We start from the raw sequence: 21,242 nt of genomic DNA on the forward strand, positions 1-21,242 counted from the left end.
AATTACCAGCTTTGTAGATGAAGGGAATGCTGTGGATATAGTATATCTTGATTTCAGTAACGTCTTTGACAAGGTTTCCCATGATATTCTTGCAAACAAGCTTGTAAAATGTGGGCTAGACAAAGTAACTGTTAAATGGATCTGTAATTGGTTGACCGGCCGAACCCAAAGGGTGCTCAACAATGGCTCTTTTTCCTCCTGGAGGGAAGTGACCAGTGGGGTCCCACAGGGCTCTGTCCTGGGCCCAGTGTTATTCAACATCTTTATCAATGACCTGGATGACAGAATTGGGAGCATACTTATCAAATTTGCAGATGATACCAAATTAGGAGGAATAGTCAATACTCCAGAGGACAGGACCAACATTCAAAATGATCTGAATAGACTAGAAAGCTGGGCCAAAGCTAACAAAATGAAATTCAAAACAGAGAAATGTAAGGTACTGCACTTAGGGCAGAAAAATGAAATGCACAGATATAGGATGGGAGACACATTGCTGAATGAAAGTACATGTGAAAGAGATCTAGGAGTCCAAGTAAGACCATAAGTTGAACATGAGTCAACAGAATGATGCGGCAGCTAAAAAGGCCAATGCAATTCTAGGCTGCATCAATAAAAGTATAGTGTCTAGATCAGGGGTAGGCAATCCTTTTGAGCCGGGGGCCGGGTTGTTGTCCCTCAGACAACTGGGGGGCCGAAGCAAAAAAATAAATAATTAAAAAATTAAAAAAATTAAATAAATAAACTGGGACAAATGTAGGACAAAATTTTCAAATGGAGGGCACTTTTTAAATTAAAAATGGAGGACACGCGAAAAAATTTGCTGATTTTTAAAAAAATGTTAAGATAAATGTTTGTTTCTGAGGCTTCTATAGACAATTGTCCCACCATGCCCCTTGAACGAGACGCCAAAGGCCCCGGCGGCAATCGACAGCAGGACTGGGATGGGGCCGGTCCCAAGGCCTCGCCGGGCCGCATCCGGCCCACGGGTCGCAGGTTGCCTACCCCTGGTCTAGATCAAGAGAAGTAATAGTGCCACTGTATTCTGCTCTGGTCAGGCCCCACCTGGAATATTGTGTCCAGTTCTGGGTACCACAATTCAAAAAGGACATTGAGAAACTGGGGCGTGTCCAGAGGAGAGCGACTAAAATGGTGAAAGGTTTGGAAACCTTGCCCTATGAGGAACAACTCAGGGAGCTGGGGATGTTTAGCCTGGAGAAGAGAAGGTTAAGAGGCGATATGATAGCCCTGTTTAAATGTTTGAAAGGATGTCACATTGAGGAGGGAGCAAGCTTGTTTTCTGCTGTTCCAGAGAACAGGACCCGGAACAATGGATGCAAGCTACAGGAAAAGAGATTCCACCTCAACATTAGGAAGTACTTCCTGACAGTAAGGGCTGTTCGACAGTGGAACAAACTCCCCCGGAGTGTAGTGGAGTCTCCTTCCTTGGAGGTCTTTAAGCAGAGGCTAGATGGCCATCTGTTGGGGATGCTTTGATTTGGATTTGCTGCATGGCAGGGGGTTGGACTGGATGGCCCTTGTGGTCTCTTCCAACTCTAAGATTCTATGATTGTATTATTCTCATTATGTTAAACTTGTGTTCAGAAAACCAAAGTGTCTTGATCATCCTAAAACATGTGTAGGGCTTTGCTGATGGAGGAGATAGTAGAAGAGGCAAAACAGAGGTGTGATCAGTACCAAACTGTCTCTGTCTTCTCCTCTACTTCACTCTCCAGGACTTGCTATTTTCCCCATGCTTTTTTTATGACACAACTGTATCTTAGCCAAAATCTGATGAAGCAAAATATTCATACATCCATTCTTTCAGCAGAACCAGGAAGGAGGGGTGCTTCTTTCCTATACAGCTCCTGTGCACCTTGTTATCTTCTCTAGAGAGCTGGAAAAATCTCCAAAGTGGAGTTTTCAATATCATGGAAAGCTGAGGGGGAGAAGTCATATAGAGGGCACACAGGGACTGTATGTCCCCCACTCCCATCATTCCACTGACAGAACTGCATGAATGTACTCCATAGCCCTGAACAGGCTTGCTGCTGCTTGCCATCAACAGAGGGAATGTGGCTCACAGGTTTTCCCAATGTCAACACTGTGTGCGGTCATCCCTGAAGTAGGGAAAGATGCAACCAAGGCATTGTCTGTTCGTGTGCAGAATTCTGGAATGATGAAATCCTCTTGAATTACCTTCAATTCCCCATTAGCAAGTACAGTGGTACCCCGGGATACGAAATGACCGCGTTACGAAATTTCCGGGATACGAAAAAATTAGATAGGAAAAAACTGTTTCGGGTTACGGTTTTTTTTTTCCGGCTTACGAAAAAAATGTTGGTGCTTTTCGGCGCTTTTTCGCACGAAATCGCGGCTTTCCAGCGCTAGCGGCTATGGCTTTTTCGGGTTGCGAAATCTTTCGGGTTACGAACGGCGCCGCGGAACGAATTAAATTCGTAACCCGGGGTACCACTGTAGAACCATGTTGTCTTCCCCCCCGGTGTTCTTTCCCTTTGTTATCCTATTCTAGCAGTACAGACAAAGAAAGCAGTTGACTTAGCCTTGTGATAATTTCCTGGCACCTGCACAGGAGGCTGCCTTATGTTGCATGAGATCATTGGACCTTCTAGCCAAGTATAGTATGTGCCAGCAGTCCTCACCTTGGGGGCCTTCAGATACATTAGATTACAATTCATATCATCCCAAACTTGCATAGTCAAGGAAAGATTACACTTGATCAACTTTGTCAGGGAGCAGCTCTCAAAAGTTCTAAGGCAGGGGTTTTTCCTAGCCCTGCTACTAGATTCCTCAACTTGGAAATAATCTAGGATTAGGCTGGTCTATCCATGGACACAAGACATGTGCCCTGCCATTGAAAAAGGTGGTATTTGTGATATTTGCAACAATATTTTTTAATGGCAGGGACAGCCAAGTTCATGTTGTCATACTGTCAGGCTTAGATTTCTAAACCATGGAGAAGGCACATATATCAGAACACATTAGTACATTGCCCTTCTGAATAAAAGTAAAGAGCAGTTATGCAAGGTTGCACTCTCTAAAGCTAACAAATTGGGGCTATATGTTTTAGATTACCACAGTAAGTACTGTCTTTTCCAATATTGATTTAGAAAACACCATTAAGGGCAGTCTTTCATTTGCTTTACACATTTTTAAAATAACTTTTTATAATTTGCATATAAAGTGGCAAATAATAATAATAATAATAATAATAATAATAATCTGTTTATTTATAGTCCGCTTTTCCTTGGCAGATCAAAGCGGGTTACACAGAAGTACACAAATGTACACTTTACAAACAGTAATCACATAAGCATCCAAATCGATATACAGTATAAACTATTAAAAACAATATTAAAATTACAAGATTAAAACCATACAAAAACTAGCTTAAAGTGCTGGTGCAACGAGTGCAGCAGGGAGAGAGCAGATCTTACAACATCTGGGGGAAAGCCTGTTGGAAGAGGAAGGTTTTTAACCTCTTCCTAAATAGGTCAAGGGAGGTAGCCGAGCGGAGCTCACCGGGAAGAGAGTTCCAAAGCTGCAGGGCCGAGATAGAGAACGCCCTCTGTGCAGTCACAGAATACTTCGTGTCTGGAACCCTCAACAGTTGCTTCCCGGCCGACCTGAGAGTGCGGGGCGGATTATATGGGGAGAGGCGGTCCTCCAAGTACCCTGGGCCCAAGCCATTTAGGGCTTTATAGGTAATAACCAACACCTTGTATTGCGCCCGGAAGTGAATGGGCAGCCAATGTAGATCTTGTAGGACAGGTGTTATATGGCTGGTCCTGGAACATCCAGTGACCAACCTTGCTGCCATGTTCTGCACTAATTGAAGCTTCCGGGTTTGGTACAAGGGTTACCCCATGTAGAATGCGTTACAGAAATCCAACCGAGAGGTCACCAGAGCATGTACCACCGTTTCAAGGTCCCCCCGGCCCAGGTAGGGTCGCAGCTGGCGTAGCAGCCGAAACTGATAACAAGTGCTCCTGACTGTCACATCCACCTGAGGTGTAAGGTGGAGCGACGAGTCCAGAAGCACCCCCAGACTGCGAACTGAGTCCTTCAGGGGGAGCGTGACCCCATTCAGGACAGGTGGACAAATATCCATCCCCAGGCCCGGGGAACCTATCACGAGTACTTCCGTTTTCTCTGGATTCAAGCTGAGTCTGTTTTCCCTCATCCAGCCCATTACTGACTCCAGACAGGCATCTAGAGGGGAGATGCCATCCCTGGTCACTGCATCAGTCGGAGACACAGAGAAGCATATTTGGGTGTCATCAGCATACTGACTTTGATTTTGAACTGAATTGATCTGAAGTGTTTCTGGCCACATTGTTTGGCAGTCTATTTATCTGAATCATTGTATAGGATTTAATGTCCCATTGAAGTCAGTGGGATTTACTTCTGTGTTGGCATGCACATGATTGGGCTGCTGTTTCTTGATTTTGCACTGGAATTCTCTACATGAGCAGTCACTGTGAAGAGAAATTACCCCTTACCAGCCCTAAATTTAAAGCTTATTGGGAAGTGAGAAAGAATTCTATGGTTCTGTTAGGTTTCAAAGCTTATTGGAAACACAATGCAAGTTCAAGGATGAATCTCCCCCCAAACTCTAAATCTGGCAGTAGTTGGACTGCCTCTGCCATCCATTGCTCTGATTATTATCTTTCTCCTCTTGAGCTGAAGGGAAAAGTTGGGTACTGAACAGCAGTGGTGTTCTGAGTGCCAAAACAATCATCATCACCATCTTGGAGTGGGAGGTGGAGGGATCTTGCCTTCTGTTGCATTGTTTCCTCCAAAGTATAGCACAATTGCAGGAGATTTCCCCATCCCATTTCCAACTCCAGGCTTGAGAGAGAGAAGATGGACTTCTTCTTTTTACCTTTGACAGAATATTTGCAGCAAGCAGAATTATGAACTGTGTTATATGATTAGTGGCATGTTTTAGCCCTTCTTACCAGAGAAGAAATTTGCCCAGTGGTGGAATGTGGTTTCTGTATCAGTCAGCTAGTGAGTCTACTCTGGATTTTAGTGTGATGTTTAAGGGAGCTGTCCAAGGTACTAAATCCAGTCACCAAAAGAGGTACAGTATATTGGATAATTCCTTCAAAGTTTAGGTGAAAACTAAGAATGGAATTACCATCTCACTAACATGGAAGCCATCAGCCACCAATAGAGTGTCCTGCAGTCCCTGAGAACATTGGGACTTTTGATGCTACCTGAGATTGAGCACTCAGAAGTAAAACAATGTCAAAGTCCCCATGGATATACTGAACCACATTAAGCTCATACTTCTAGTAGTGTGCCTTAGATTGTTAAAGATCCTGGTGTTTAACTGGACATACTCAGAAGATGATCCTTATTTTGGCAGGTGAAGTCCCAAAGCCGGTGAAAGTGAAAAAGCTGAAGAATCTAAAGACATTGGATTCTAAACCTGGTAACAAGTTTCAGCCTTCTAAACTTACTGATTGTAGTATATATTTTTGTGAAGAAAATCAGAAAAAAACTTAAATGTGTTCTTCTCCTTGTAGGCGTCTATACATCTTATAAGCCATACTTGAACAGAGATGAAGAAATCATAAAACAGTTGCAAAAGGTAGTATTACAGCCTAGTTGTTGAAGCATTATGTTGAAGGGGAGTGCAAGGTGTGGATATTCCCAAGGCCTTTTGTGCAGACCACTCTGGTGACCCCACGCATTTAGGGTATGAGTTAGGGTATTTAGTCCAGTCAAATGCATTATTTTGTTGTTATATCCATTATTTTGTTGTTATAAGCCGTTCCCGATTTATGGAAACCCTAAAACCACAGGGTTTTCTTGGCAAGTTTTTTCAAAGGGGATTTGCCATTGCCATCCTCTGAGGCTGCGAGAGTGTGACATGCCCAAGGTCACCCAGTGAGTTTCTGTGGCCGAGCGAGGACTTGAAGCCTGATCTGCAGAATCATAGTCCAATGCTCAAAACGTTACGCCACACTTCCATATGCACTATTTAATGCTATTAAGCTATGAATTACCCTATATATTGTAGTCACTGGGATAATCAGTATCATAAAGGTAAAGGTATTCCCCTTTGAAAAGGTTTCAAGTCGTGTCTGACTGTAGGGGGCAGTGCTCATCTCAGTTACTAAGCTGAAGAGCCAGCTTTGTCAAAGACTGCTCTGTGGTCATGTGGTCAGCATAACTGCACAGAACTCTGTTTACCTTCCCACCGGAGTGGTACATATGTATCTACTTGCATTTGCATGCTTTCATACTGATAGGTTGGGAGAAGCTGGGACTAGTGATGGGCGCTCACCGCATCCAACAGTGCTTGGGCCTTGAACTGCCAACCTGCCAATCTTGCAATCAACAGTCAGCGTCTTAACCACTGAACCACCACGTCCCCTTAATCAGTATAATAGAGAATTATATAAACTTATATAAATGTATATGTATACGAAACTTAAATATACTTAAACTAATTTTATTACTTTCTTTACTGTAAAATTGAATATGATATTGTCAAATCAGTATCATAGACAATATCATATTCAGTGTTACAGTAAAGGTAATATTAAAATTAGTTTAAGTATATTTAAGGTTCATATACATATACATTTATATAAATGTAATATTAAGTATAAGTGGAAGAGAATTTTATTTATGGAAAATAATTTTACTTGTTAATAATGAAATAATATTTCCAAATCCTAATTATGTGTTTATTTGGAGGATGTATTTTATTAGTTAATAAATAAAGGGTGAATGTTATTTCTTAATAATTAAATTCAAATATAAAAAATAATTAGAAAAGCAATTCCAGTTTTCTTTATGTTAAGCATTTTTTAAACTTCACACTTCTCCCTTTAGGCCACAACCCTTGGGCCTTGGGCATGCATTCCTCATGCTCTTGCCTGATTTGGCCCTTGGCCTTACAGCAATTGCTCACATCTGGTTTGACGGATCTTGGGAAGGGGCAGGAAAGTGAGAAAAACGTAGTCCTGAAAAACAGAACACACATCATTTGTGCCATTCCTTAAAAGAAACATTATTCTTCCTCCTTTCCCTTTTTATGTAGAGTTCTTTTTCTATAGCTCCCCCTTCCCATGTTCCATCTTATAAACTGCAAACTCTGCACAATATAGTGCCAGAGAGAGAGAGCACAAGTCAAGCGGTGCACAAGTCAGGTAACAGGATGCATGGCATAGGGATTTTTCTTTCTCTTGTTGTAGTGGTTGTGTGCTCTGAGTCCTACACTTTTGTCATGGCAAGGTGAGCGGGATAATTTAAACCAAATGGCTTCTGGTTTACTGTCTTGCAACTTCTGTTGGGCTATGTTTTGTGTTGAGTCTTTTCTGTTGAGTTCTAGGTACATATAACTTTAGCTAGTTCATGGCTTCAAATCAGGTGCAGGGAAAATGGGACCCTGATGCCCCCACACCTCTTAGTTTTTTTGCGGTCTAAAAAATTACCACAGAAGCCTCCCCCCTACCTTGAATTCTCTTAAGAGCTAGGGACAACAGTTCAGCCACAGTTGTGTGGGGCTTGAGATGTAAGTCAAAAAGGCCTTTTTTCCAAACCAAAAGTGATTTCTAATCACTTCTTGGTTGAGGAAAAATTACTTCTTGGGCCTAAAAGAGGGAAGAAATCCTTCAAAACATGGTGAAATTCCCTCTCCTACTCTATGGTCTATATGGGGCCTTGAGATTTAGCAATTCAATATAAATAGAAGAAAAAAATCATTGGGGGACCAAGGATGTAGCCCTTCCAGGTTCAGCAGCATGTGTGGTCCTGTTATAGATGCCCAGGCCTGCTTTCAGCAACCAGCTTTAAATAACCAGCTGAATTTAGATGGTTTGATGCATATAACAATGCGCAGTGTGCATTAGTGTAAATCATATTCAATGTTAGATGTATTTATAGATGGTTTCTACTTCATTGTCATCAACAAACTTGGGTTAATTTTATTGCACTTGCCTTTTATTTATTTTCTAGGGAGTATATCAAAAGCGTCCTGCAGAAGCCCAAAGCATAATCCTTCGACGTTATTTCTTGGAACTGACCCAGAGCTTTATCATTCCACTAGTAAGCTTCTGTGAAATTTTCAGACCTTTGTAACTGAAACACTGTAGAGAGGTCTAGGGTGTTAATATATTATTTTTACAAATATGATTTCATTAATTATTTTGGTAATATAGTTCCAGTAGCATAATCTAAGATAGTGTGCAAATAAATATATTTTGTTCAGATAATAACAATCACCAATACTGGAGAAGTGCATGAGTCTTTTCCAAGTTCTTTTACATGCTGCATCTGCTTTTGCATTCTTTGTTTCTGTATTACATGGTGCCTCCCTTTCCCACCTCCTTCCACCACCCATCATTCACAACATCTGAGAATTTTCATTTGTGTCTTCTAATTCCCCCACTTAAGTGTGCATGAGGCAAGCTCCTCATGAAGCATCACTGGTTACCAGGGAGTTGCCCTTTTTAATAGGCAAAATTGTTTCAAGGGATTCTGGCTGCTGACCAGTGATGCTCCAAATATTTCTTTCTTGATAGAACTGCCTTGATTTCTGCTCTCGCAGTTGTCTGCAGGATAGATTCAGGCAAGGCTAATTCTTTGCTAAGCAGATTTTATACTGCCTTGACTTTGAATTTTTCTACTAGAACTCAGTAGTTAAGTGTCCTTTCAGTTTTAATAGTGGTTAGCTATATTGAACACAGTAGTAAAGTTGCCTCAGAAAACAGTCAGGCCATCAAGAACGTACTTAGGTTATCCTGAAATGATACATGTGTGATACAAAAATATCAGGCTTTAGGTGATAATTTTCTGCTGCAGATTTCTGCATGCTGGATCAGATCACTTGGGGTTTGGTATTGTGCGATCCGGGGTAGCATGTGCAATTATTCTGTTTTAATTTACTATTTTTGTATGTTTTTAATTGTATTGTTTCAATGTTGTAAGCCGCCCTGAGTCCCAGTCTTGGGAGAAGGGCAAGATGATGATGATGATGATTTGTGTGTCCATAACATCATTTTGAAAGCTGGGAGCCCTTTGGGGGAGAAATCCATGAAGAACAAGATATCTTCCACAAAGGAAAAAAAATCTAGAGATACCACTTGTGTGGGAATTTGGTCTTAGGAATTAATTAGCATGATGGCAGTTGGGTACATTTTATTAGAAAATGGTTCTTCGTCCTGCAGAAGCCAAAAGCATAATCCTTCAGTGTTCTTTCTCAGAACTTTGCTTTGAACCAAAGAGAATATAATTTTGGATTGGTCAGCTCAGATATGAAAGTGTAAGGATTTTTTTTGTTTTGTTTTTTTTGCACTACATTTGTATTTTTTCTCTTTCCCAGGAACGATATGTAGCAAGTTTGATGCCTCTGCAAAAGAGCATATCACCTTGGAAGGTGAGAATGTCTTCAAACTGAACATTAATTCTGTGAATAGCTACAGTCTTGTGCTCTGTTTACTTACAGTTGCATTTCCTTTGTAGAGTCCACCACAGCTGAAACCATTTAACCAAGAGGAATTTATGAAAACACTTGAGAAAACAGGACCTCAGCTTACCTCTAGATTAAAAGGAGATTGGATAGGACTGTACCGGTAACTTTATTATGCTGAAATGTACATAAAATACAGCCTGAGCTAAATCCAAACAGTTTATGTTAAAACTCAAGCAACAGTTTGCAGCAAAACCTTGCCCCTAATGCCAGCCGAACTGTTATGCAAAAATAATGCTACAGTTATCACTTTTCTAGCTCATAGGAATTTATAAACTTGCTTAACTCATTTTGCACATTTATAGAGTAAGTGCCCAGTGCATGGTTTGGGAACAGAATTTGTAAGTAACTTTGTATTGAAAATAGATTGCGTCCATTGCTGACTTTGAGTACAGGTTTCCTAACATAAAATAAAACATTGAGGCTGTAAACCTCATGGTATTCTACATCAGAATAAGATTCATTATGCTGGCATAGCACATTTTTTGTAGTGATGTGTAGTGGTAGCAATCCCACATCAGAAAAATCTGCCCTGGTGGTCCTTGGACATTTTATCCTGCTGCTACAGTTATGCCAGTCAACATGACTGTGGAATGCATCTCTACTAATACATCATACTTGAAACATGGTTCTGTATACATCTTACTGTAATAGCCAGTAAGAAAGTTTCATCTCAAACTGGGGGGGGGGAGTACAGATTTGGGTACAAATCAGTTCATTCTGTACCTGGCAGAGACATAGTTCAGCAGTGAAAGTAGCAAATCTAACATTAACAGTTGGCTGTGTAATAACAAGCTGTTGGCATAAGAGCAAATAGACATGTTGTACATTAAGTTATTTTTATAGAGGATTTTTGAGACTGTCCACAATGTCCCACATTCACTACTGGTTACATTTAATTTTTAAGTGTGTTTGGTTTAGGACACAGAGATTCCAGAGCTAAATCTAATAAAACTAATTTCTCCTTTTGTAATAAAGGCATTTTTTGAAATCTTCCAACTTTGATGGTTGGTTCAGGACACGACGGAAAGAAATGACACAGAAACTGGAGGCACTTCATTTAGAAGTATTGTGCAATGAGGTTAGAAAAGTGGCTTTGCCTTAAGCCAGTTCTTTCCTGTTCTCTCTGTGGGTTTTTAAAATACAAAGCTCAATTTATCTTTTTAAAGTATAGTTTAACTTGCAGGGTGAAGGGTCATTCCTACAAGAAAAATGTCTACGTAAAGTGGATATACTGTACCAAGTAATGATAACTAAGGTATCTTAGGCCTTTCTCAGTTTATATTGTAAATATTATTTATATGGTAAACATTAGGCATTTCAGATCTTTTCTTGGTTTTATTGTTTTACTGTGTGTTATTTTATTTCTTTAAAATAATGTTTCATTTTGTATTTTATTGTGTTTGCATTTTAAATTACATTTTGAACCACTGGGACTCTAGGATAAATAATTCTGAAAAGCATTTTAGAAATAAGAAGTACAAGTAAATACAATGATATCTTGAGACTCAAAGATTTTCACTTTGACCATTTTAATGGCTGCTGTGATAAAACACATTGGCTTGCTTAAGTCCAGTTACGACATTAGGCAATTTAGATATTCCAATAAAGCAGTGCCGTCTTGAGGGGGGTGCAAGAGGCATGGACCATACTAGATGACACCTGTTTGGGCCCTCCTCATACTGCAGGGTGTGTGTGTGTGTGTGTGTGTGTGTGTTGCACCCAGTGCCCTCCCCTTCTCCGCTGCCCTGGCTCTCTCTGCTGAGGAGGCAGCCAAGGCAGCAAAGAAGGAAAGGTGAGCATGTCCCTGCCCTGGCTCTCTCCGTGGGGAGGAAGCCAAGACAGTGGAGAAGGAGGGACGAATGTACCCCTTCCATCATCTCCTGCTGCCTTACTTGCCTGGCAGCCCCCCAGCGGCCCTGACTAGGTGAGTGAGTGAGACTACAGGAGGGAAGGCAAGGCAGAGGAGGCAGACTTTCTGGGTCCAGCCAGGTAGAGGGTGCAGGCAAGGGATGGTGGAGCAGGCTTCCACTATCACCACACAGACAGCCCTTTCTTGGCACCCAACCTTAGTGATGCCACCTTGATGAAGATACAACTGTAAAATATTTTTGTTTTGTTTTGCCTTAAGTATATGTTGTGTATCTAAACAGTTCCTTAAAATTATATTTCCCCCTTTTTATTAACAGGATTTGCTTTTCTGGAGTCAGAAACATACTGAGGTTGAAACAGTGGACCTAGTCTTAAAATTAAAGGATAAATTGGTAGGTTATTACATATACTTATACCTGAATTTAAATTGTTTTTGTCTACATTCATGATCAGAGTCACCAAACTTGGTGTGTTATTTGATGACACCAAAATAAAGATTGTAGTGAGGTTTTAGGTTTGATCTGTCAATTACTTTGCTTACCTCCTGAACAAACATTTTGTATTTCTGTACTTTTTGCTTCAGAATGTGTGCTTATGAACCAGTTTTGTCAGTTCAGACACTTGGTGCAAGCTTGGGGCCAATCAGAAGTTTTTCTAAAAATGTGTGTGTTTTCCCAAGAAAAAAGTAGGAAAACAGTGGGGTTTCCAACCATAGCTTCAAAATTTCCACCTATTTTAAATCTCTAATGTGGACCTTACTTGCCTTCCTCTTGGGTGGGAAACAGAAATATTTTGTTATTAGGGCAACTGTCCATGCATGCTTTCCCTTTCAACTATCCAGATGATGAGAGAAAAAACTCATATGCCCAGAATGACTAGGAGAAGTACATAGGGATAGGGCTGGTGTTTGTTCTGGCCCCTTATCAGAAAAGGATGTTTTGAGTAGGTAGCGCCCTGAGAATTTCTGCTGTATTTCTACAAGGGGTCTGATCATCCATATCCTGGAAGTGTCATACCTCATCCAATTTGGTATTATTATTCCCTTACCTACTGTATATACCTCTGCTATCCTAAACTGTGAGGGTGTTGTGTTCCCTCTACCATTAGCATTTTCTCCCAGTTGTGAGATTCAAGAAAGGTGTTTCCAGAATATTATGCTTGTTTGTAGCTCCCTCTGCTGGTCCCACAAAGTTTACTGGATAAATATTCTTGTAGGACATATCGTTGTTGGGGGTTTCCTTGTTTAACTTAAAGCTGCTGTCACTTCCATTGAGGAAGTGTAGAGAAGGGAGTCAACTTCGGTTGATTGGAATAGCAAAATATGGAAGTTGCTTAACACAAAACCAGACCTTTGGGCCACATAGTTCGATATGGTATACAGTGATTGGTAGTGGCGGTAGTGGCTCTTCAATGTCTCAGACAGGATTCTTTCCCAAAGCTTTCTATAGATGTGGGGGATTTAGCCAGACACCTTTTGTATGCAAAGCATGTGCTGTGCCACTTTGTTGTGACACTTTCCCAAATAATAGGTTTCAATTTAAAAAAATACTATTTGGGGAGGTATCTGTAGTTAGCATATTATCACTACCTATAGATGATTGTGTCCATAAGTGATGTTACCCTGTGTGCTGTTGGCATGCAGGCTGTCCTGAATGCTGAATGCTCATGGAGCCTTCAAAATCACTGTAAATGCTTACCTGCACTTTCTGTGGTTATAGGCTGATGGAGAGAACTTACCAGTGAAGCCTGGCACTATGGAAAAGTTACAGAGGCACATTGATTCAATTATACTTGCACAGCCAGAAGATTTACAGGGTATTTTGACCAAAACTGGCTCAACATGACTGGATTTTTAAGAAGCCAGATGCATTGTATCAAACCTCTCAAATGTATAAAGGAGATGTTCAGAGAATCAGTGGATGTAAAAAAATTACTGTAATGGAAGCAAACCATGTTAATAATTATTTTAAAGCAGTCCTTAACTTCAGCTTGACTATAGAAGGAACTAAACTATTTTTGTTTGTCAATTATGTTAAAAACTAAGTGCTCTTATTGTAATATCTGCATGCATCTTGTACTTTTACATGCAGGCCTGTAACATGATACAGGTATTGCAGAGCTTAGTAAACTGGTGGTGCTCTGCCCAATTCTGTTAAACTCAGGGGAATCAAGACTCCTATTGTTTTCAAAGACTATCCCACTTAAAGTAATTGCTAATAGCTTTCCAGTGCAAACCTTTATTTTATCTGTTATGAAGATCTCAAAAGCCAGTCTACTAGTGTTGCAGTTGAGTTTTGATACCACAGAACTAATTGCCAAATCACAGTTTAGTAGTCTGGGACACAATTGTGTGGGCTTCCATATTCTTCACTCTTTTCCTCTTGCTGTCTTGGATCTCAGCACTAGCTATAATCTGGTATGGTATGTCAACGGAGGAAATAATTGCTGCTAGCCATTTTTCTCCATATCATTGGCTGAAACCTGGATCTAAAACTTAGTAACCATAGTTTTCCAGATTCAGACCTCACAGCAGGCTACTATTATCTTAGCTGGTAGGGTTGGATTGTGATACGTGTACACAAAGGAGTAGGAGGAGGTGTGGGTGCCTGTGAAGCTGCTCTTGATGATGCCTCAGTGAGGTGAGTGGCTTGAAATTTTCAATGTACAATAGAGCCATTATTTCTTTTGGTCACAAATTTATTTCTAGATGAGCTTATGTATCAAGTATTTACTATCTTCTATGCTTTTTTTTTTAATTGAGAATCTGTGTGTTCCCATACTAGTTGGGAAAGCACATTCTTTGGGATGGTGGGGTACCCTAACATGCAGACCTTTTAAAAAGTTTAGAATCATATTAAGTGGGGGTTTCTCATCAAATGTCTTAAGCTCACATTATCATGGTAAATCTAACTTTAAATAGCAGTACTAAAACTAAAATGTCAGACATTCATGAAGTGACATTTTCGATATAGTAAGCTTCCTCCCCAAATGTCTTCATGCAGCTGCCTCTCTTCCTCTCTTTTATGCTTCCTTGAAAGTTACCTTCTCTAAGGAGCATTTGGATCCTTGTACCTTATTTCACATTTAATTGAAGTAACAAGATATTCTTTCCATGTTTTACCATTACTCCATTTCCCCTCTTCCTCTAATTCTGTGTGTCTGTTATAGACTGCAAGTCCTTTAGAACAATGTTATTCAAAGTGCTCATCCCTGGTGCTTGTGCTTGTTCCTGAGCCACTGGCTGCTGGTTCCTAGGGAGCTGCCAAAAAGCAGTTGTAGGCACAGATATGGTGCCAGTGCCTGGCACAGAAGGGGGAGGGATTGCTTGTCTCCCAGACCAGATAGTGTGAGAATCACTGCTTTAGAATAGGGATTTTTCATACTCATTCTTTGTATAGAGCCATGCGCAGTGATGGCACTATAGAAATAAACACAGCGTGGACTAATCAGATTTACTAACACGATTCCTGTGAGCAGAACAGACTGCTGCACTGAAGCATTCATTTGGCATAAGGGAGTAGAAGAGAGTGTGGGTGGTCTCATATGATATCACTAGTAAAGATTTAAGGTGGGATGACTCAAGGGCAGTTTGCTGTTATGTGAAGGTTTTTATTATTATTGGGCCACCCATCTGCCTTGCATGCTAAATATCAAACATGTTTATTCCACTATTTTGTGGCTGACCTTAAGAGCAGGGGATACACAGAAACATTATTTTTGAAGTATAGTTCAAGAAGGAAGAGGCTTACATTTCTACAGACAGGACTTTTGCAAATCCCAGCTAAGGTGGCAGCCAGAGGAAAACTGCCGTAGACAATTTTTTGGTGAAGGAAGTCAGGCATTGGGAAAGGCTGCTCAGAGCTGGCAGATTTTGCCTGTCTTCCCAAGTTACTGCTGTGAAGTCCAGGGGAAAGTGCAGCTATTACCATAGAGCACCCAAAGGAGTCCAGTCAATGTGTGTATTTTCAATTATGCATAATCAGCCATTTCTCATTGGTAATAAATTACTGTTGCTACATCTGAAACTTTAGAACACAAACATAAGAATTTTATAGCTCTATAGGAAATAGGATTTGAAAGAATCATTTCAAGAATACCAGTTTTACTGTGTACCAAGCTTGTGTACATCACTGTTAAGAATGTGAATGCAAGAACATGGTCAGGATTTCACTGTGTTCATTAACAGCAGATGTTTTATTCATTTGATGAGAGACATGTATTGCAGGCTTGTTGTGAAAAAAATGCCTTTGTTCAATATTTTGTATCATTATTTGGAGTCCTTAATTTTAGCTATAAACTGCCATTTGTATTTTTAAGATGTATTTTTAATATTCACTTACATGAACTCCAGATAAGAAGCTGAACTTGAATGCTATAAAAGCTGACTTCTGCAATTATGCCACTATTGCATTAATATGTAACACACATAGTTTTGCACAGCTGATAAGTAGCATTTTAAAAATATGGTCACTAAATCTTCATTAACTGAAGCATTACATAGTACATTTGAACTAGCTACATTAGCTTATTTTTAAAAATGTATTTTTTTAAAGGAAATAAATTCACTTTTACAGAAACTTTGTTTTTGTTTATTCAGTAAATCACATGAAATACAATGCAAATACTGTGGAATTCATGAAACGGTTCATTACCTTTGAGACGTTCATTCTTGCTTATCAGTCTCATTCTTTGCTCCAAAAGGGAGGGGAAGTACTTTTAAAAAAAATGCCAATGGCACTCTTCAAACCATCAGCTATCAAACTGTAGGATTTGTAATCCAATGCATTTACAAAGAGCCAGGCTGGAGTAGACTATTAAAAATTATAAAAGTAGCAGTTATGAAGGAGCTAATAACAGAATGTGCTACTAGGAAGTAATAGTGACATCTAAATATGCTCAGCCTGGTACTTTTTAGAAATCTGATTGGGATGATGTGATTTGTAGTGCAATGAATTCATCCGGGAACTGTCAGGTTGGGCAAGGTTGTCCTGAAGCATAGGATCCAACAGTCTGTGTACATGACATTCTCACTGATCAACAACTCCATTCTGACCCCTCCACATAAATATGTATGAGTTTGCCGCATAACTTGGATTCTCTTGATTGGAAAGGATTGACAAATAATTTTGTGCTTATTCCACTGATAGGACACTGTCCTCTACAGTACTAATGTGCACCAACACAATGAGCAAGTTACTGAATCCGATGTGGAGAATTCTTAAGTCAAAATGCATCTGAGAATGTGCAGAATATCTTTTTGTATTACTGAACAATCGCATCCTCTTCTTCACTCATTCAGTATCAAGAAGCAGCCTGCAAAGAACAACTCTAGAACACATATCTTGTGGGCAAGGGTCAAGAGTCCTAAACTCATTGGCCAATATTGTCTTCTTGAGACCACCCCATAAAATTGATAATGTAGCAAGTCCCTATGAGCCCATATTCCAGAAGGAAGACAGAATATGAATAAAGCAACAGCAAAATATCTTGCTCATTGTACCATATATGAGTGCTATTAATCAAACAATATAGGTCCTGCAGGAAGGCAGACACAAAGCTAGTTTAATTTTCCAAGCTACAGTTGGCCCTCCGTTTTCGCAGGGGATCCATTCCAGACACGCACACCCTGCAAAAACGGAGGCTTGCATATATTCAAGCCCATTAGGCTTGAATGGAGCACGCCCATGTGTGCAGCCCAGGCGTGTGCACCATTGAAAATAAAAGAAGCCACCCCTCAGCAGATATTCAAGGTTGCACATCTCAAATCCACGAGTTAAGAGCGGCGACTGTATTAGCAAATGCTGCTAACCAACAAATTAACTAGTTAAGCTTTAAGCCAGTGTGGCATTGTGGTTTGAGTGTTGGATTGCAAGTCTGGAGACCAGGGTTCGATTCCCAGCTCAGGCATGAAACCCACTTGGGCAAGTTGCACATTTTCAGCTTCACGGGAAGGCAAAGGCAAACTACCTCTGAACCAATTTTGCCAAGAAAAGCCCATGATAGGGTCACCATAAGTTGGAAATAACTTGAAGGCACACAAAAATAACAAGCCTTATTTTGGGAAAGGGGCAGGAATGAATCAGCACAGCAGCTCTGGTCCAGCACCTTGGCACTCAAGATTGTGAACCACTGTTGTCCACGGTAGCTGTGAGAGTATGTATGACTTAGTAGGATACATATTTAAGAAGACATCTTTCAGAATGCAATTTTTCCCAAAATGTGTGAAGATAAAATCAATTTAAAACAATTTAATTGCAGTTCTTTTCAGGTACTTAACCACAACATGAAGACTATAATGTTAAAGTAAGGGAAATCATGAAGCAGCACCAAAATTTGTTAGGAGGGTCAATACTACTTTTGTAAGGTTATACCTACAGCATCATGACAGCCAGCGTAGTGTAGTGGTTTGAGCAATGGATTATGAATCTGAAAATTAAAGTTTGAAACCCCGCTCCACAGTAGAAACCCACTGAGTGACCTTGGGTGAATCACACACTCTCAGCTCCAGAAAACTCAATTATAGGGTCACCAAAAGTTAGAAACAACTTGAAGGCATATAACAACAACAAATCTACACCAGCACTTTCATTATGCTTACTTTCATTTTTGCCTCTTCTAGTCCAGATACTAATTGGATGTTTTTTATTTTCTTCTGAAAGCACACTTAGACTGATTTTTGGCCCTGGCATACATATTTCTCATCTCCTGGTTAACAGAACCCACACACCATCCAATAAATTGACTTCATTTTGGAAGGAAAAAAGACAGGGAGTAGGTGGGTTATTGGATGGGTGGGGGAGCTGATGGCATGATACTGATGTGGGTTAGCTGTTTAACAAATGATCATACCACTTCCCTTGGATGAGATGATGAATTTGTAAGACATTTTCATTAATGAGGACAAATAAAAATGATGCAGTTATAGAAATGAAGCAAAAAAAAAAAAAAAAGTCCGGCATTATAGATAAGTGAAGTTGACAATCTGCCAATGTCTAGACATTGTCATAGAACTCAACATTAGGAAGAACTTCCTGACAGTAAGAGTTGTTTGACAGTGGAACACACTCCCTCAGTGAGTGGTGGAGTCTCCTTCTTTGGAGGTTTTTAAACAGGCTGGATGGCCAACTGTCCAGGATGCTTTGATCATGAGTTCCTGCATGGCAAAGTGTTGGACTGGATGGCCCTTGAGGTCTCTTCCAGCTCTATGATTCTATGCTGACAAATATTAGAAGTCTATCCAACCTTTTTGCTAGATTTCTAAATTCTTTAATAAAGCACTTGAAGTGCAAACTATGGAAAATTTTTGGTATGGATGCTGATGTGATTGATGTATATATGCCTTCAAGTCACCGGTCAACTTACAGCAACCTTGTTAATTTCACAGGGTTTTCCTAGCCACAAAATATCCATTTGCCATTTCATTCCTCTGAAGTACAGTCTACAGCACCTGGTATTCATTGGCTATCTCCGATCCAAGTACTAAAGAGGGGTGACCCTGCCTAGCTTCAAAGATCAGATGGGATCTGGTGCCTTTACGCAACTTAGGCCCCTTTCTTATAATGGAGACAAATGGGCCCGAACAGACAGGCAGCTGCTTCAGGTCACTTTGGAGGTATGATGTTTAAATGAAATACGCATCTTAAGAGGCCAGAAGCTGCACCAAAACTGCGCTTTAGTCCTTATGACTGGAGTGTGGCTTTGGTATGGCATTTGGCCTCTTAGGATGCACATTTTATTTAAACAGCGTACTTCCAAACTGACCCGAAGCAGCTTTATTTTGGCCTGTCTTTTTGGGCCCAAATATCCCTGCAGGTCTACATATTCTCTATTGTGTTTGAAAAGGAATGTGAACAGCGCCTATTTTCCAAATGGATAGTTGTTTTACTAAAACTTTTAAAATATGTATCTCAGGGTAATTATTTTATCAACATTACAATATTAATAAAATATTAGGAAAAGGCCATCACTAGACAAAGGAGAGGAATACCAGAACTGAATTCAAGTGAATAATTTTCTTCTGATAGTGGGGCATGCTTGCCTATCTCTTTTTCTCCTTGACTGCCAAATGTAAAAGTACTGCTGTGATTCTCTTCCTGCTCCATTATCCCCATTGCCCTGTTAAGTTACTATAATACAGGGTTACTGTACGCTTGACGCAAGACACGTTTTCAATCTCAGAGGTTTTCAGATTTTGGATGATTCACATATACATAATGAGATGAGAAGGCATGACACTAGAGAAAACAATAATGTTAGAGAAGATGGAAGGCAGAAAAAGAGGAAGACCACACACCAGATGGATAGACTCAGAGAGGTCGCAGCCCTGAATCTGAGCAGAACAGTGGAGGACAAGGGGTCTTAGAGATGTCTCATCCACAAGGTCACCACGAGTAATGGTCAACTTGACAAGAAGTAACAACAATGAGATTTCTTGGAGATGTCTAAGTCTAAACATGACATTCATTTATATTTCATATACACCTTATACACATAGCCTGATTTTATACAAAACATTTTTAATAATTGCGTTCAGGAAACAAAGTTTGTGTACACTGAACCATCAGAAAGCAAAGGTCTCATTATCTCTGCCACCCATGTAGGACAATTTTGGATTTTGCAATATTTCGGAATCCCAGATAAGGGAGACACATCCTGTACTTTGAAAACAAAAAGACACATTTATCAACTGACTACCTCAAACCACCAATTGCTATGATGACTTTCACTATAAATACCTCACAAGTTCCATGCAGTTGCAAGTGAAGCCACCACTTCCCAGTTGCATCAGACCAGAGACAAGAGACCTTCCTTGCAGCTGGGCACCGTCCTGGAGACAATGGTGGGCACTTTGCTCCTCTCCACTGTATTCCTCCCTGAGGGCCCTTCCCCTCAGGATGGAGGAGGATGGCAACTCCAACAACCACAACTGCAGGGGTTGCCCCAAGTTCTGGAAGCCAGTGAGCCACTTGGTAACCCCCATAAGGGCTGAGGCTGGGTGATTTGGAGGCTTACCTCACCCTGCTTTCACCTGGCATGTCTGTCTTCTCCTCAGAGCCCTGCTACCTGATCACTTGCTTCCTTCAGTCTGGATAGTGTACAAAAACCTGGACATTAAAAAAAAATCTCTCCAGACAGAAATTTTAGCTCTGAAAAAGAGGACATGTCCTGGAATAAGAGGCTGTCTGGTAACCCTGTGTAATACTACACTACCAGAATAGTGACCCAAAGCAAACAATGTAGAAAACGCTCTGGCTGCAGCACTGGCAAGTACATCCCACCAAGTGCTTCATCCTGATGAAAAGAAACACCACAAGCTAGATTTCCACAGGAGAGACTGCCAGCATTGTGGAGTAGAGTTTGCCACTTCTGTAATTCTGTTTCCCAAATTCAGAATTTAATGTTCTTCACACACAAACGTATTTAGAATGAGGTATTCTGACAGGAAAAAGGAGACACAAAATCTCTATCATAGGTTTTGGTAGACATAGATGGACCATCTGGAGTGCATCCACACCGTAGAAATAATGCAGCTTGACACCACCTTCACTGCCATGCCATTCCATCCTACAGATTCCTGGGATGTGTAGTTTTGTGAGGCACTCTGGCACTAAAGGCCTTGTAAAACTACAACTCCCAGTATTCCACAGACAAGATGGCACTATAGTATTTAAAAGTGATATCAAACTACATTATTTCTAGTGTAGATGCACCCTTGGAGTGAGAAATGGGTTTTGTCTCAACTGTCCCACAACTAAAGCCCTTTTATTTATGAACTCAAACTATCATGTCTCCTCCCGCATACAAATGCAAAAACTATTGTGATTCTTCCTCTGTCTTTTTTGGAAGAAAACCAAGCTGA

General features: G+C 40.4%; 1 protein-coding gene across 2 annotated transcripts in view; it reads left to right on the top strand.

The window, feature by feature from the left end:
- DENND6A (DENN domain containing 6A) overlaps positions 1-15,960 on the top strand; it is a 51,015-nt gene extending 35,055 nt beyond the window's left edge. Inside the window, exons 13-20 of one of the 2 annotated variants that reach the window (XM_042451535.1) lie at positions 5,396-5,461; positions 5,556-5,620; positions 7,999-8,088; positions 9,365-9,418; positions 9,505-9,614; positions 10,490-10,592; positions 11,701-11,775; positions 13,102-15,960. In XM_042451535.1, the coding sequence (XP_042307469.1) occupies positions 5,396-5,461; positions 5,556-5,620; positions 7,999-8,088; positions 9,365-9,418; positions 9,505-9,614; positions 10,490-10,592; positions 11,701-11,775; positions 13,102-13,227 (689 nt within the window). In that variant the 3' untranslated portion in view covers positions 13,228-15,960. The remainder of the gene's footprint in view (positions 1-5,395; positions 5,462-5,555; positions 5,621-7,998; positions 8,089-9,364; positions 9,419-9,504; positions 9,615-10,489; positions 10,593-11,700; positions 11,776-13,101) is intronic. The other variant, XM_042451536.1, reaches the window with a different exon arrangement.
- Positions 15,961-21,242: the final 5,282 nt, after the last annotated feature.

This window comes from Sceloporus undulatus, chromosome 2, assembly GCF_019175285.1.
Source record: "Sceloporus undulatus isolate JIND9_A2432 ecotype Alabama chromosome 2, SceUnd_v1.1, whole genome shotgun sequence".
In the NCBI taxonomy this organism is placed as follows: Eukaryota; Metazoa; Chordata; class Lepidosauria; order Squamata; family Phrynosomatidae; genus Sceloporus; species Sceloporus undulatus.